General features: G+C 27.5%; 2 protein-coding genes across 13 annotated transcripts; one reads left to right on the forward strand and one right to left on the reverse strand.

The window, feature by feature from the left end:
* Positions 1 to 6,992: 6,992 nt before the first annotated feature.
* On the reverse strand, positions 6,993 to 12,530 carry LOC122637450 (transmembrane protein adipocyte-associated 1 homolog). 11 transcript variants are annotated; one of them, XM_043829562.1, is made up of 8 exons: positions 11,744 to 12,101; positions 10,591 to 10,787; positions 10,236 to 10,531; positions 9,945 to 10,141; positions 9,803 to 9,863; positions 9,530 to 9,716; positions 9,319 to 9,448; positions 6,993 to 7,457 (listed from the first exon to the last, which is right to left on the reverse strand). In XM_043829562.1, the coding sequence occupies exons 2-8, from the start codon at positions 10,734 to 10,736 to the stop codon at positions 7,305 to 7,307; spliced, it is 1,170 nt and encodes a 389-aa protein (XP_043685497.1). In that variant the 5' UTR covers positions 10,737 to 10,787; positions 11,744 to 12,101; the 3' UTR covers positions 6,993 to 7,304. The 11 variants fall into 11 exon arrangements, 1 of the variants encoding a protein (XP_043685497.1); XR_006329246.1 differs by lacking the exons at positions 6,993 to 7,457; positions 11,744 to 12,101 and adding exons at positions 7,735 to 8,161; positions 12,278 to 12,530 and having other exon boundaries at positions 8,291 to 9,448; XR_006329247.1 differs by lacking the exons at positions 6,993 to 7,457; positions 11,744 to 12,101 and adding exons at positions 7,735 to 8,161; positions 12,152 to 12,284 and having other exon boundaries at positions 8,291 to 9,448.
* A 928-nt stretch (positions 12,531 to 13,458) lies between these two features.
* On the forward strand, positions 13,459 to 16,789 carry LOC122637449 (F-box only protein 21-like). Of its 2 annotated transcripts, none has more exons than XM_043829559.1 (9): positions 13,459 to 14,003; positions 14,347 to 14,613; positions 14,711 to 15,146; positions 15,214 to 15,344; positions 15,450 to 15,603; positions 15,702 to 15,911; positions 16,026 to 16,100; positions 16,224 to 16,440; positions 16,596 to 16,789. In XM_043829559.1, exons 1-9 carry the CDS (start codon positions 13,837 to 13,839, stop codon positions 16,685 to 16,687), a joined length of 1,749 nt encoding a protein of 582 aa, XP_043685494.1. In that variant the 5' UTR covers positions 13,459 to 13,836; the 3' UTR covers positions 16,688 to 16,789. The 2 variants fall into 2 exon arrangements, with proteins under 2 accessions (XP_043685494.1, XP_043685493.1); XM_043829558.1 differs by having other exon boundaries at positions 13,462 to 14,003; positions 16,521 to 16,789.
* The last annotated feature ends 91 nt before the right edge of the window (positions 16,790 to 16,880 follow it).

Consider the following 16,880-nt stretch of genomic DNA (forward strand, 5'->3'; position numbering starts at 1 on the left):
TATCTGTTTTTTTCTTAAGAACGTATAGATGTATGTGTGGGTTGTTAGATGCATCGTATGGATTTGCTCATTGATTTCTTTTTTTAGATCAATTTACTTTATTTTTAAATTACTATTTCTTTCCTGTCTATCTTTATTTCATACTGACGTACAAATACCTATATAAATATGTCCGTGTATGTGTGCGTGTACGCATGTATATATTAAATAGTTCATGACGTTCGAATTTGCGTTGACTCCTTTTCTTAGATCAATTTACTTTATTATTAAATTACTATTTCTTCTCAATCTATCTTTGTTTCTCTTACGAGCGTATAGCAATATTTTCATACGTATATTTATAGATATACCTGTATATTTTTATACGTACGATTATAATTTTATTGAAATTATAAACATTTGCATTAGTTTATATATTCCTATTCTTATATCATTGACTTTATTTTTAAACTTCTTTATTTTTCCTATCTTAAATTACTTATATTTATTTATATTATACGTAGAAAATATATGAATATATATATATATATATATATATATGTATGTATGTGTATGTATATACATAAGTGTATACATTTGTTTGATTATTAATTTATTAAGATTTTGACGTTTGCGTTTGTTGCTCTGCTTGTGTTATATTATATTTTTTCCATACTCGTATCAATACTTATATATTTCTGTATGTGTGCGTAAACATGTGTAAATTTATCCGCTTGATTAACGTATACCCTTTCTTCTGGTAGGTATTCTATTTGTCCTACACATATATCTTATTTCTTCTCTCACAGAAATAATTGGGTCAATTGAATTGCCGCACGAATGAACGCACAATGTCGTACGACTTATTCTCCGTCTTATTTTATTACAACATCGATTAGATAGATAGATCGTCCATTTGTCCGTCCGTTCGTCCGTTTATCTTCTTTATTGATCTCTTTCAAGACTATACCAAAATAGAATTATTTTCGAAATAATAAATGTAAGAGGCCGATCATCATCGAAGAAGGAAGGAAGAATCATCTGAAGCTATCTCTCTCTCTCTCTCTCTCTCTCTCTCTATCTCTCTCTTTCTGTTTCTGGAATACTACGACAAGATCTTCGTGGAAATCGAGAGTGTATGTATATGTGTATATGTGTGTGTATGTGTGTGTGTATATGTGAGAGAGAGAGGTGTTTATTTTTTTTTTAGAAGCTAATAATAACAAGAAAAAACGTTCATTTTATCTGACGTAATTTTGTGACGTAGATCGTATTGATATCGTCATTTATGGCTAATTATTTTCTTGCATATATATATATATATATATGTGTGTGTGTGTGTGTATGATTATTATTGTATTATAGTATGTACTATAGTATACTATTAGAAAATAAATTTAAATGGATTTTTAATTCATATAAATAAATGTATAAGAAAATAATGGAGTGTAAATATATATTAAAAAATATATGTATATACTAAGTGTAATATATATAAATAATTATATATATATATATATATATAATATAATTGAATAAATTGTAGAATTATAGTATATTAGTATGCTGTATTATTAATATATTATTAAATATATTTTGTATTGTATTTTAGTATATTACTTTAGTTAACGAATATAATTTTTGTTTAATAAATTTCTCTCCATCTCTTTCTTTCTTTCTTGCTTTCTTTTTCTTTCCTAAATATTTAATTAAAAAATTGATATGTGGAATTTAATCAATGATGATAAGAGGGCGAAAAATTTCCGATCTGATTTCTTTTTTCTCTTTTTCGTAATTACAATAAAAATATATATATATATATATATATATATATATATATGTAATGGATATATAATATACTTGTTTGTAAAAAATGATCAATGTGAGAAAGTGACGATTAGCATCGTCTAGAGAGAATTTGTTCTCTTGAACGTTTCAACTACCCCTCAGAAAGAAAAAATAAAAATAAAAAATAAAACGCTGTACGTATAGATATCCACTTCGAGAATTGACGATAATGAGTAATACGGACGACATTGACGATGACGACAACAATCACACGACGATTGGAATGAAAACATTAGATCCATCTATTTTTCATTCGGTGCGTCAGGATGGCGCCTAAAGAACTAAGAGAGAGAAAGAGAGAGAAAGAGAGAGAGAGAGAGAGAGAGAGAGAGAGAGAGAGAGAGAGAAAGTAAGAAATAAAGAGAGAGAGAAAGAGAGACAGAGAAAGAGAAAAAGAGAAAAAAAATAACATTGACCTTCTCAGCGATGTCTTTTATCAAAACGACATATCTAAATTGAAACGATTGATATTAGAAAGATGAGAGATCAAGAGGAAAGAAAGATAGAAAGAAAGAAAGAAAAAAGTTATTGATCCTATACTTTTCCTGTACGTATAATATACTCGAATTCAAATTAAATATCAAATTAAAAAGTCTTTTAAACTTTTTTCTAAGATTCGACTCTTCTAGATAGAAAAAAAAAAAAAAATACTAGAAAAGTATCTGTACATATTACATTAATATGGTTGACTTCTAAAAATTTAAAAACAAAGTAATACTTTTAATTTTGTAATTTTCATGTATGTATGTACGTACGTACGTACGTATGTATGTATGTATGTATGTATGACTTGAATAAATTTGTAAATTTTCATTTCATTTTATCGTGCGGTAATATGTTTATTTTTAACTCGTATAAAAATTAATTATTATAAAATATATGTATCGCTTAGTATAGTATAATCATATACTATTATAAGTTATATAGTCATACGCTATTATAACTTGGTATAATTTTTTCTTTTATTGAACACCACAAAAAAAAGAATTAAGTAACATAAAATAATTAATATTTTAATGATATCCCACACGATATACGTCATAGAAAAAAAGAAAATAGAATATATATATATATATATATATATATCAAAATTGTACAAGTCTTTAGAAAATATCCTCATTGATCTATTTCAAGCGATGACTCAATTCGATCAAAAAATTTAATTAAAGCATACGTCATTGACCGAGTTTATTAAAGACCTAAGAGAAAGTTTGTATATACATATATGTATATATAGTTGATCTATTCTCTCTCTTTCTCTCCATATATATATATATATATCAATGAAAAAAATAATAAATAAGAAATGATTCAAATATATAGAAGCCATAGTATGTGTTCGTGTTTAAAATGGTACCTTTATTGCCGACTTCGTTTGTGCTTTTAAAACAAACACACAGACACACTTTCGACGCGATCGCACAATATTTTGTTTATATTTTTGCCATTTTTTACATTACAAAAAAATTCACAGAAAATTTTTTATTTTCTCCTTAAAGTATACCTTTATACATATATATATATGTATATACGTACATACATATCATAGGTATGTATCCATATATGTACATGATTTTACATAAATTCCATTAACACTTTAAATATTAATTATGTAATTTTGTTACTTTCAAATCACATAATCATATATATATATATATATATATATATATATATACATATGTGTGTATATGTGTGTATCGGTATATATTTTCAGGAAATGTTTATTTCATATTTTCACCATAAGTCACCATATGTCATCATAAAATCATGTCACCATAAAATGTATTATTATTATTATTATTTTTAGTATCATTAACTCATAATCACAAAAGTAATGCGTTTGATAAATACATATATGTAAAAATTATATATAAATTTAATGATAGGTAAACCTTACCGTATAAAATATTAATTATTATTTTAAAGTGTTATCAGATTTTATGTAAATTCTATTCTATATATACATATACATATATACATGTATGTATGTACGTATGTATGTACATATGTATGTACTTATGTATTTATGTATGCATGTATGTACGTATATATGTATGTATGTACGTACGTATGTATGTATGTATGTAGAGCACAAATCTGAATGAACAAAGTCTAAATCGATTTGCAATTGACTGAAACATTCGTCGACTTTTATACGTTTACATTATCACCTCGCTTCACCTCTTCATTTTTTTTCTATGTATATACAAACACGCGAATATTCGCTTATCAATTAATTTCTAAATATACGTATTAAACGTATTGCTAAAATCATCATCGTCAACAGCAGCAGCAGCAGCAACATCATCATCATCATCATCATCGTTATCGTCATTGTCATTATCATCATCATCATTAATCGCGCTCTCATCGATCATCGTTAATTATTGATAATATCCTGAGGTAAGATCTTATCAACTAAACCACCTGTAACAACAGGGCCGTATTTATCATAAGACGCGTTAAACGCAAACTGGTATCTCGCTGTTTCTTCTTCTTTTTTTTTTTTTTCTTTTGTTTTGTTTTTTTAATTCAAATTTGAACTAATTTACTTTTATACTTTTTTTAAATGCAAATATGTGTATATGTTCCACACACACGCACATACATACGCGAGCACACACGTATACACAATGTTGTATTAGCTTTTTTTATTTTATTAAAATAATTTTTATTATGGAAAGATTATCGACTTTTATTTTCAATGAACTTCAACAAGAGAACAGAAAAAAGAGTAGATAGAAAAGAATTTGAATAGAAATTAGATTAATTGAAACAGACATCTGTTTTTTCAACGATTTTTCCTAATGATGTATTGCGCTTAGGGCTTTCAAAAATATAAATGCGGCCCTGTATCAATAACCATCACTCTCTCTTCTCGTAGAGAGGCCTGCACGAAGGACTTGTTACTTATTTTTTCATCATTAATATTATTATTATTACTGTTGTTGTTATTATTTTATTATTATTATTATTATTATTATTATTATTATTATTAATATTATTACTATTATGTATTTTATTCTTTTTTTTTAATGTTTTTAATTTTTCGTCGCTTCTCGAACTCTCTTTCTCTCACAAGCACAAAATCTGCCCTTTTCGAGAATGATTCGTGTAGGTATCAAATTTAATATACAAAAAAGAAAATAGGCAGGTTCGCGCACGCGCACGCACACACACACACACACACACACACACACACACACACACACATCTGTGTATGTATGTATATATGTATATATATACTGGGATCATTTGGAAAATTCGCAACTTTTTCTTTTTTCTCCACTTTAACATGTATTTCACTTTAATAATGAAATTTATAAATTTAAAAAAAAAATAAAAACAAGAAAAAGATCGCATATTTTTCATATGGCCCATGTACACGTTTAGGATTGCCTGACCAACGAAGTTGTTCATTGTGAGTACATAGAGAGACACGATATCGATAAATATTTATATATTTATATTAATATATAAATAACACGCGCACACATATACACGCACTCATACAGATACATATACATATATATATATATGCGTGTGTGTGTGTACTTCCAAACATACAAATATATGTATCCCACTCATCGTCAGAGCACACTTTATGGATGGAGTTGTTCATAATAGTTTTGCCCATATATATTCAGTGAGAGTATATTATATGTATATATGTATATATATATATGTATATATATATATAATTTTAAATTATACATACATATATACATATATATATATATGTACATATATAATTTCTCACATTATATATAACTCTTAAAATTATTATTCAAGGTCGGAAATGACGCTTAGGATGTAAGAAACGACTCTCTTCGTGTTTAAATCTTCAGGAATCGTTTGAAAAAGATTTGTTTTGTCGATGCAAAAGTAGGAAAATAGCGAACAAGACCCAGCGCCATTTTGCTTTTCTCTTTTTTATTCTTTTTTTTTTTTTTTCTTCTCGTTTTAAATCTTGATCTTGGCATCGAATCATAAAAGATATTTTTTTTTCTTCATCAACTGTACAACGGGTTGGAATAATTTCATCCGATAATTAGGACGGAAAGATCGACGAGAATATTTTGAAATGTCCGATGTATCAAGTTTCCTATGGCAAATACTGGGCATTATCTTTTTCATTATATTTTATTATTTATTTTGTTTATACGGTAAAGTCTTTCATCCGCTGTGGCGAAATATTTTTTTTTTCTTTTCCTTTTTTTTTGGATAAATGATCGCGTTCTTTATGCTCTGTTTATTTTTCATTTTTATTTTTATTTTTATTTTTATTCTATTTTCTTTTTCTTCTTTTTTTTTTTTTTTTACCTATCAGAAATTAATTTATATGTGACGTATGTACACATGTGTATCTATGTATCTATGTATGTATGCATGTATGTATGTATGTATGTATATATGTATTGTAAATATCTAAGAGAGACAAAAAATTTCATTCTTTCCCTTTTTTTCGCAGCATTCGATCGGACAAGAATAAAAAAGAACAAACAAAAAAATGAGATTAGAAATCAAATTCCTATGCTTACATATGTTACATGTGTTTTCGTCTTTTTTTCTTTTCACCTTTTTTTTCCTTTTTGTTTCACGTTAAGTACGAGATTATGCCGTTAACACAAACAATCATTTCTCTAAAATGTCACTCTTTTTTGTTCATTTTAGTTTTTCCTATCTATACAGATCTATATGTTAAAAGAAAGAAAAGGAAAAAGAGAGAGAAAGATAAAAATAGAGAGAGAGAGAGAGACAGAGAGAGAGACAGAGACAGAGAGAGAGAGAGAGAGAGAGAGAGAGAGAGAAAGAGAAAGAGAGTTACGAAAGAAACTATTTCTAAATATACATGATCATTCGTTTCTTGGCTTTCAACTGGCTGAAGAATAATAAAAGTATTATATTAGATAGGCTAAATTTCTATATAATGTAAATTTATAATTTGAGATTTACGATTGTTCTTTTTATGATGTATCATCATCATCACCATCATCATCGTTATCATCATCATCATCATCATCATCATCATCATCATGAATTATTTATAAATACATTCATGTCCTATCACAGGGAGAGCCTAAAATAATTATTACGGCCCTGAAATTATGTCTTTTTTCTTCTTCTTTTTTTTTTTTTTTCATTTTGTTTAAGAACGACTAGAATTCTTTCAATGTATATACTTTATACAGATAGAATCTTATACATTAACTATTATGTTACAAAATTTGTAACACACATTCTTTTTTTTCTTCGCAGGAACCTACCAGATAGATATTGTTGGAACACTTTTACAGTGGATTTTTTTTTGCGAAGCTCTCTTACTTAAGATAAGGTTTATCTTCTTTTCTTTTTTTTTTTTTTTGTTTTATTTTGCTTTTACTTTAATTGTTTTTTAGATCATCCGGATCTATTCAGATCTATTAAATTTTTGTTCGTAGAGATTATTGTTATGATTGATTATAGAAGATGATACTTCATTGTTGATAACCATTGGTTTGATTCTGTGCCTCTTGACTGTCTATACTGTAACCAGTAATGCTATCTGGACTCTGTAGAGATGCTGCATACAATGGATTCACTGGAGTTGTATTCGTGTCGAACTGGGTCGAGTCGTAAACACTGTGATTCTGTAAACAGAAGAAGAGTATCTATCCATAATAAAACTTATGTTCTCTTAATAATGTGCAATATATTTCATATAATTAATTAATTAATTAATTAATTAATTAGAATAAATTATTTATGGATATGGCACATATATAGATTATAAATTTGTAGAGATATTATAGAAATTAATTGCGTGTGATATATGTAAGCAGAGAGTGCATCCAGCAAAGCATAGCTTTTACTAATGCATGAAAACTTTACTTTGTGATTAATAAACAAAACAAAAAAAAAAAAAAATAAGCACACGACCAATTTGTTTTTATTATATCGTTTCGGTTGGATACGAATAGTTTCATCTTCAAAATAAAATAAATGTGTTAATAATAGGCATAACCAAGTTATAGTATATATATATGTATATATATATATATACACATATATATATAAATAAATAAATTAAAACCAAGTGCATATATAGACTACATCAAATTTTGTTTAATTAAGAGCATTTCCTATAATCATGCTATATATATATATATATATCTACACAAACGCGCATCCCCCACACATACACAACGCATACGTAATATACAAAATCTTGAACGCATTTGACATCTCGTTGATACTAATTTTTAAAATTATACTTAAATACCAATTAACCTGTTATACTACGATATTCCAGTATATGCATCAAAATCAATCAAATCGATCAAGTTTTCTCTCTCTCTCTCTCTCTCTCTATATATATATATACATATATATATATACATATCTATATACATATATATATATACATATCTATATATATATACATTATATATATATATATATATATACATATCTATATATATACATATATATATATATAAAATCATGAAATTATTTACTACTATATACAAACTATATATTAAAATCTTGATATAGTCATCTAAAAGTTAGTACACATGTGACAAATTATTTACAAAGATTCTGTCTGCATGTATAAAGATTTAGACTGTTCTTTAATTGGTTTCTCATATCTGATTGACATCAACAATGACAAATATTGATTTAAATCAGCAGATTTTTCTTTTTTTAATACTGGAATTAATCTTTGATATTTTCGTCGTTGAAAATGACACAGTCTGGGATATTAGATACCTTTTTATAGAAACATCCAAGAATATCGAGCAATCAATTTTCTGATAGATTTTGAATAAATTCTAAATCTTTATCCTTCTGCAATCTAATCTCGCTTCTATTTTTAATACAACTATCTTTATTTAATATATTCTGCGATCTGTAATCTCCTAACAGAGGAGAATCTAAAATATCTAAAGATTTTTCAGAAAAAGATTTGGAATTTTTATCAGTCACTTCGTTCTTTCTATACTTAACTGATAAGTCATTCGATGATTCTTTGTCGAAGGATGTAAAAACTGTTAAAGCATTCTCCGAATTAATTTTTTTTGTTGGAAAAAAAAGATTCGAATTACTACTGTTTATTCGAGGATTATAAATAAAATTACTAGCGGTATTTGCGGACGATATTAAATTAGAGACGCTCTTGGCTGTGCCGAGTTTAATTTTATAAGATAAGTCACCTTTTAACAACGGATTGTAAAATTTAATATCCAGTGAGCCATTTTGAATATGACTTACACTATCCGACTTTGTTAAAGGATAATGTGCAAAATCATTTATACTTTTCTCTGCACTAAAACGTCTAGCGAAATTTTTAATACCAGATGATTTATGTAATGTGACCTGTGAGTTATAAGGATTAGTAGTATTATATTTAGAATCCTTCGCAGATGTTAAGGAGTACAGAGAAGTCCTATGCATTGCAGTGGATGATGCCTGAGGATCATACAGGGGCATGTGAATAGACGGAGTATGGACCTGATAGATGTAATCGCTGTCAGTTTTTAACGATGAGAAACTCTGTTGATGAGGAAGCGATACAGTATCTTCATCCATTGCGTCGTCAACTTGTGCTTTGTAAGAGAACATTATCGAAGGTTGCGAAACGCTAGAACGATAAATTACATTTCTAGATAACGACCCTCAAAACTAATATAAAAAAGAAACTTTTATGAGAGTAAACACTTACCCGAGGAATTCTGATAGGAAAGTGTGATATACCAATGGCGTAAAGAGAGTTAAATAAACAGCTGCAGTAAAATCTACGATGCACAGTCCAACAGGATTTTGTGTGTAAGTTAAAAAACCTGCACCAATTGATTGTACTAGATCCATTGTGGCCAACGTGCCCGCATAAACGTAAAAGCTTTTCCTTGCTATAATAACACGTCATTAAAATATCTATATTCGACGTTATAATACATAGAAATATATTATTCAAAATATTCAATTTCCAACTTACTCGGAAGTGCTAAACGTTCTCTTAATCGTGTCCACGGTAATATCAATATAAAAAGATATATCTAAAGAGATATAATTATTTCCAATGAAAATAAATTTTAAGTAAGTATATGTATTATTATTTATTGTGAAAAAAATATTACCGTAGTAAAAACGAGACTGCTGCAAAACCAAAACATCATACCGCCATGACCAAATACATAAAAATCTCTACTTGGAATATGGAATGTGTCGTCTGGTAAAACTAATTCTAAAGTTCCTTGAGTTATAGTAAACGCTAAAGCGATAAGAGATGTGGCGAGTAATACTCTACGAATACTCGATCGACTATCCAAATGCCCTAAAAAAGAAATGTGTTTAGTTCAAAAAAAAAAAGAAAAAAAAAAAGAAAGAAATACAGCGATTCGTTAAGTAGATAATAAAAATGAACTCACCAAAAGCTAAACCAAATATTACTACACTCATTTCTGTAGATAATAAAAAAAATCTAACCGTAACCCAAAGCACTTTATCTGCTTTACCACCAACGGTAGCTGCAGCATTAACCGTCATTGATACAACGCATCGTATTACCGAGATAACGACGTTACAAATAACAAGTCCATAAAACGCTAGAAATATTGGACTACTCGTTGCACGTAATTTAAGCCTTGCTCTGTTAAATCTTATAGCGATAAATAGAAGAAATAATAAATTCGGCACTAGTATAATAATATCCCATATACGAACTCTGAAAAATACTACAAGTTATACAATGATTTTGTACTTTTCTTCAATACAGTCTCATACCTGGAATCCTTAATTTCTTTATACAATATAAGCTTGCAAAAGTGATCTTCGTCGTCCATTCCAGAGCTTGCATTAGGGATCATTGTGCTAGGTAATTCGTATGTATGCCAACCCTCAGATACAGATTCAGGCTCTGCATTAAACATACTTGCCAATGTATTGGATATACTAAATCCAAACCATGTCTTATGTTTTCACTAATAAAAAAAGTTTATAATAATTACATTACCCGTATAGTACCGATCTATAATCTCACTACTATAACCTTATAAAAGCATTTGTTTTTAAATGAAAAACAAATGAAAGTAACTTCATAGATAATATCTAACGATATAACCTCAAAATTGTCTACAACTTTTTTCAAGAATTAATAACTTCTACCTAAAGACTAATGACATCTACTAATTACTACGAGAAATGTTAAAATAAAAAATGATTGAACTATATATTACAAATTTCAAATTCCCCTTGTAACAGATCAATACTAAATACTTTGTCAGATCACACATATATAAGAAGAAACATAACGCAACTCAAATAATCATGCACTAATTATAAGCTTCTTATCCATGAAATAATACAATTAAACATAGAAGTGACAAAAATAAATGATAAACACAAACAATATACGTTAAATTTTCATCGTTTCTATTGTTCTATATATATCTAATAACGGTAACAATAGTGATAACAACAATAACGACAATAATAAGAAGAAAAAGAAGAAGAATAATAATAAAACAAAACACAACAAAAGAAAAAATACGATCGAACAACGGAACATCTTTTCGAATCTTCTTTTCATGCATTCATTGACAACTTAACCTATAAATCACCTTAATTAAATCAAAACAGTTGACCGTCGAGAAAAAAAAAATGAAATTAAAAAAAACAAAACGGAAAGAAAAGAGAGAACTGTATCGCGAAGAACGAAAATCTTAGAAAAAAATACGATCCGTACAATTTGAAATTTGCCGCTTTTAATGACGTTCGACAATTTTACATGAGAGATTCGTTTTCAATTGGTTCACATAATTTTATAATAAGAACTACGAAACAGCTTAATATTTGTCATTAACATTAAGAAGATACCGTTGACTACTATAGGATTGGGCACTAATCAAATAATATATTTACAAGATAATAGACTTACTAAACATGCGACAGATATCGTCATTTCTCTTCCATTCGCAATAAGAAATTAGAAAAATTTCTTTTTCGAATTTTCCTACACAAATCCACAAACTTGGACGTTTTCTTTTTTTTTTTCTTCTTCTTCTTCTTCTTCAACCCCCCCGCCCCCACCCCGCTTTCTGTTTATATACGTTTATCTTTTTCCAATTAACGCATACTGCAGTCAAGGACAATCGTCCTCCTGCAATGACATTAAATCACAAAAGAGTAAACCGTGGTTATACTATCTTCTTTTGAAAAATCAATTAATTTGTTCTTTTTCTCTCTATCTATCTCTCTTTTTCTTTCTCTGTCCCTCCCTCTCTCTCTCTCTCTCTCTCTCTCTCTCTCTCTCTCTCTCTCTCTTTCTTCTTAAACTTAAACTTACACTTCCAACGTAAAATAAATCAAACATTGACTATCTTACGATGATAATAATCACAACTCTAAAGATGGATTATGTACATATGTACATGGTTATGTATTACTTCAAGCTCACACGAGATATACATACTTCTTTTTATTTCTTTAATGCAAGCACAAACAATAAAGCTGTTATCGCACGTTGACAGGTGACGCCACGATATAAAGGTGAGTCCACGTAGATTTTATTTCAAATTGAATCTTCATTTTTTATTCTATTCTCTTTTTTGATTCGGAATCGTTTTTAATGATTGATAAATCTAGACATTTGAACAAATTATTATTACAAGATATGACATCGTTCTTCTTTTTTCTTTTATTTATAATCAAATAATTCGAATAATTAGTTATAAGTAATGTCCAACGATATAACGAAGAATTGCTTTCATGTATATTTGTAGTATCGCAGCGCTATCTGTCGACGTGTTTTCTCAATTACTTTCTCAAACGTTTGCAGGCCATTGGTGCAAATATTTATGCATCGTTTATACATATCAATTTTTTATTTTATAATCAAATAAAATATCGATTACATATATTTTTTCCTGATATATATATATATATATTCGTTCTTAATACCTTTTAAAATTATTTAACCATGAAAAAAAAATAAATGCTTGAATATTAACGATCGAGAATTCATGGTACATACATAAGATTATCGACCGTCGGTAAGTAAATAAATTGTAAAAAAATAAAATCAATGATGTTTAAGAAAGTCTTTCTAAATATATGCAAATATAATATTGACGAAATAGAAACGCAGTCGTTCAACTTAATAGTACTTGTTAGATACAGTTCATATTAAAATTTTTTATAGAAAAACGCAGGTAATATTGATTGCCCGAATTTCACTTTTTGGTGGTTGCTGTATATGGAGATCCATCAGGTTAACAAAAAAAAAAAAAAATATATATTTATTCGAAATTTCATAATTATAAATACTTGTTACGAATTACTAAGAAACTATTAGTTAATAATATTTAATCGTATAGGTATGTCTGTAAAGTCTATTCATAGACACACTGATATTACACAAAAATAATGTAACGATGATACCTTAGTAATTAAATTCGTTCTTTTCTTAAAATGTTTGAAAAGTAAAATGTTCGAGCGACGATATCTCCTTTCTGACGAATACAAACGAAGTGATGCTGTTTGATATCGCGCGAATGAAAAAATAACATGGCTGCTCATATTTGATTGGACTTTTTATATGAGTCTCCTATTGGTTAAATCTGATCATGTGACCTAACCCTACTTTTTTAATCAAACTGCAAATCACAAAAAAAACATTCACAATGTTTTTGTATGATATGACTCAAGGTCATTCTTTGTTCAAATTGAAACATGTAAAATTATAAGAAATTAAAAGTAGAACTTCTTAAATATGGCCAATAATGTGATCCTCTTCTTGATCGTTTGATGATGATCTATGGATATTCGTTTGGTCTAATAAGCTTCTTAGAACTATTTCGAACTAGTAACATTTGGTATTTGAGTCGCTAGAAAATGTTTACTCTTCTATGTGTAGATTTATTTTATTTCATCAGTCTACGTCATTTAAAATCAGTGCAGTGGACTAAATAAATGGGCATTGAATTGTTGCGGTTTTTTATTAATTCATTATCTTAAGATACAATACGAAAAATGGCTACAGATGTCATAACACTTATACCAGGAGAGATTATCGAATGTATTTTAGAAAATCCGAATATTACATTTCTAGATATTATTAGATTCTCGATGTCATGCAAGCATTTATATCGAACTGTCAAAAGTAACAATAAATTGTGGAAAGTCAAATACTTTCAAAGGTATTATACCATATATGCATATTATTAATATTATATTTGCCTTTTTAAAAATTTATTAATATCTCAACAATATTACTTTTTATTTAATATTAATTATCTATTATTATTATTATTTTATTATATTATTATTATTGTTATTATTATTATTTTTTATTATTATTATTATTTTATTATTATTATTATCATCATCATTATCATCATCATCATCATCATCATCATCATTACTATTGTTTTTGTTGTTGTTATTGTTATTGTTATTGTTATTGTTATTATTATTATTATTATTATTATTATTATTATTATTATTATTATTATTATTATTATTATTATTATCATTGTATAGATGGCCTCTTTTGAAGGAATATTACGAAGAAAATAATGAGTTAAAAGTATTTAACTGGTTAAATGAAATACAAATCAGCATTGAAATAAGGCGTAATTTAATGCATCAGTTGTCTCTAATGTCCAGCAAACATTACAAAAGGGAAGAATTGTCTATTTCCGAATTAAAATATTTAGATCCACTTTTCCGTCCAGAACAAGGCGCCCATCAATTAAGTTATTATTTTCTTGTTGATGAACTCATCAATCTGATCAACCGTCCTGTTATGTGAGTTATACTTTATCTAAATGTATATTAATTTTAATTGATATATTTTATACCACTTTAAAAATATTACCTTTATTTTTTTTTTTTTTTTTTACAGAAATACTAACTTAACGTATAGATATTATGCCTTTATAGTCCTTCGATATTTAAGACAGAATTATTTAACGGAAGAATGGCAAAGATTTATTCATTTTCCACCAAACAAACAAATTTTAGAAAAAGGTGCAACTATAGTAGCGCAATGGAGTCAACCAGAACGACATATTTCTTATTCTTATATTTCTTCATTACTTGATGACATAGCTAATCAAACAAAAAATTTATTATATGAAAGACATCCTACGCATTCTATATTTTCATTACCCGCAGAAGAATTATTAACTTGGAAAAATAGAAATATTGATGATAATCAATGGAGTACTTTAGAAACAAGGCAGATCATGGAAGTACTATGCGAAGTACTGTTCCAAAAATTAGGTTTCTATGGAAATAGCGAAATGTATTATTCATCAGAAAATTCATTCATCGACAGGGTATGTTTTTTAAAAAAGATAATATATCATAATATATTTGTTAAAAAAATATTTTTGTAAAATGTAGGTTTTGGAACGTAAACATGGAATTCCAATGACGTTAGCAATTATATTTGAAAGTGTCGCAAGACGACTTGGAGTACGATGCGAGCCTGTTAGTTTTCCATCACATTTCTTATTACGATGGAAAGAAAAATAGTAACTATTAATTTTCAAATTAATTATTACTATGATATCTTAAAATAGAAAGAAATTAATATTATATTGAATATATTTTTAACAAATTCATAATTTCTCTTTTAGTAATGTTCCAGATCCAGAAAATATAGAAAGTTTTTATATCGACGTGCTTAATGGCGGTCAATTTTTAACTAAAAAAAATTGTCCTAGAATTGGTGGAATTTCTAGATGTCCAATAGCAAAGTACAATGTACATAATCCTGCAACTGCTGTAGAGGTGTATATTATTGTCTTTATAAATCTAATTTTCAACAAAACACATTGAAAAAAGAAATAAATCTATAATATATCTATATGTTCTTCATTGATTAAAAGGTTGTAACAAGAATGGCATATAATCTAGATATAGCAGCAAGACAACACATCCATTTAAATGGTAGAACAACACGCATACGTTCTGCTTTAGAATTGAATTACATGATGCAACCTCACGACACAACTACTATTCTACACTTGGGTCGCTTTTATATGCTTCATCAGATGGATGTATCAGAATTAGTGATAATGTTGCAGAATGTGCAAAAGGTTAATTAAAAAAAGGAAAAAAAAAAAAAAAGAAATTAAGCGAATGTGATATTTTCTTTCTAATCTAATGAAAATGTTGAATTTCATTTCACATGAATTAATCTGACATTTTAGGATTTAGAAACTAGGGAAGAAGTATCTTTAATTCAACCAATGTTGCATATGTTTCAGAAGTCTCATAGATCTGAAGTACGTATGTTAATTATTTGATATTTTAATTAGATTTATTATTTATAATTATATATCAAAGATCATGCATACGATTATAAAATTAATGAGCAGAATTTAATGCAATTCTATTATCATTTTTAGGAAGAGATACAACCGAAACGAAGAACGTCAAAAGTAAAATATGCCGTTGGTTTAATAATGACGCATAAAGTGGACGATAATTTATGCGTAATAACAGGATGGAATACGTCTTGTCAACCTCCTGTCAATTGGCATCAAATAGAAGATAGTGAAAATTTAGATCAACCATTCTATAATGCTTTTGTTGATGATGGATCATCTCGTTATGTACCTCAAGGTATAATATTCGTAATCGTTGAAATATAATTTAAGTATTCTACTTGTTATAAAGAATATTCTTATCTTTTTATTTAACAGAATATTTATTATTATCAACAAGACCAAGAATGGTAAATCATTATCAAATTGGACATTATTTTCGTTGTTTTAAAGAAACACATTATGTGCCAAACGAAGAAACTTCTAAAGAATATCCGGAAGATAAAGAAGCACTTGAAAATATACTAAAAACTTACCTCAATTAATTTGTTGTATTAGCTAATTAATATGCTGTACTGTCTGTGGTACTATTAACAACATAATTATGTATCTAATTAATTTAGTACATAAATATGTTTGTTTCTTTATATTTGATATATCCTAGCCTTTATATGTGTAGATATTATATGTTAATTATATATAAAAAAAAAAAGTACACATTTAGCAATATAAGTGATA

This window comes from Vespula pensylvanica, chromosome 2 (assembly GCF_014466175.1).
Source record: "Vespula pensylvanica isolate Volc-1 chromosome 2, ASM1446617v1, whole genome shotgun sequence".
Lineage (NCBI taxonomy): Eukaryota > Metazoa > Arthropoda > Insecta > Hymenoptera > Vespidae > Vespula > Vespula pensylvanica.

Bases quoted from the DNA above. Each gene is read 5' to 3' on its own strand.
- LOC122637450 (XM_043829562.1), bottom strand. From the start codon at position 10,736: ATGTTTAATGCAGAGCCTGAATCTGTATCTGAGGGTTGGCATACATAC. The intron at 9,449-9,529 runs GTAAGTGTTTAC...TTATCGTTCTAG, and splicing joins TTCCTATCAGAATTCCTCGG to CGTTTCGCAACCTTCGATAA. The intron at 7,458-9,318 runs GTCCATACTCCG...TTCTGTTTACAG, and splicing joins ACAGCGATTACATCTATCAG to AATCACAGTGTTTACGACTC.
- LOC122637449 (XM_043829558.1), top strand. From the start codon at position 13,837: ATGGCTACAGATGTCATAACACTTATACCAGGAGAGATTATCGAATGT. The intron at 14,004-14,346 runs GTATTATACCAT...ATCATTGTATAG, and splicing joins AAAGTCAAATACTTTCAAAG to ATGGCCTCTTTTGAAGGAAT. The intron at 15,604-15,701 runs GTGTATATTATT...ATTGATTAAAAG, and splicing joins ATCCTGCAACTGCTGTAGAG to GTTGTAACAAGAATGGCATA.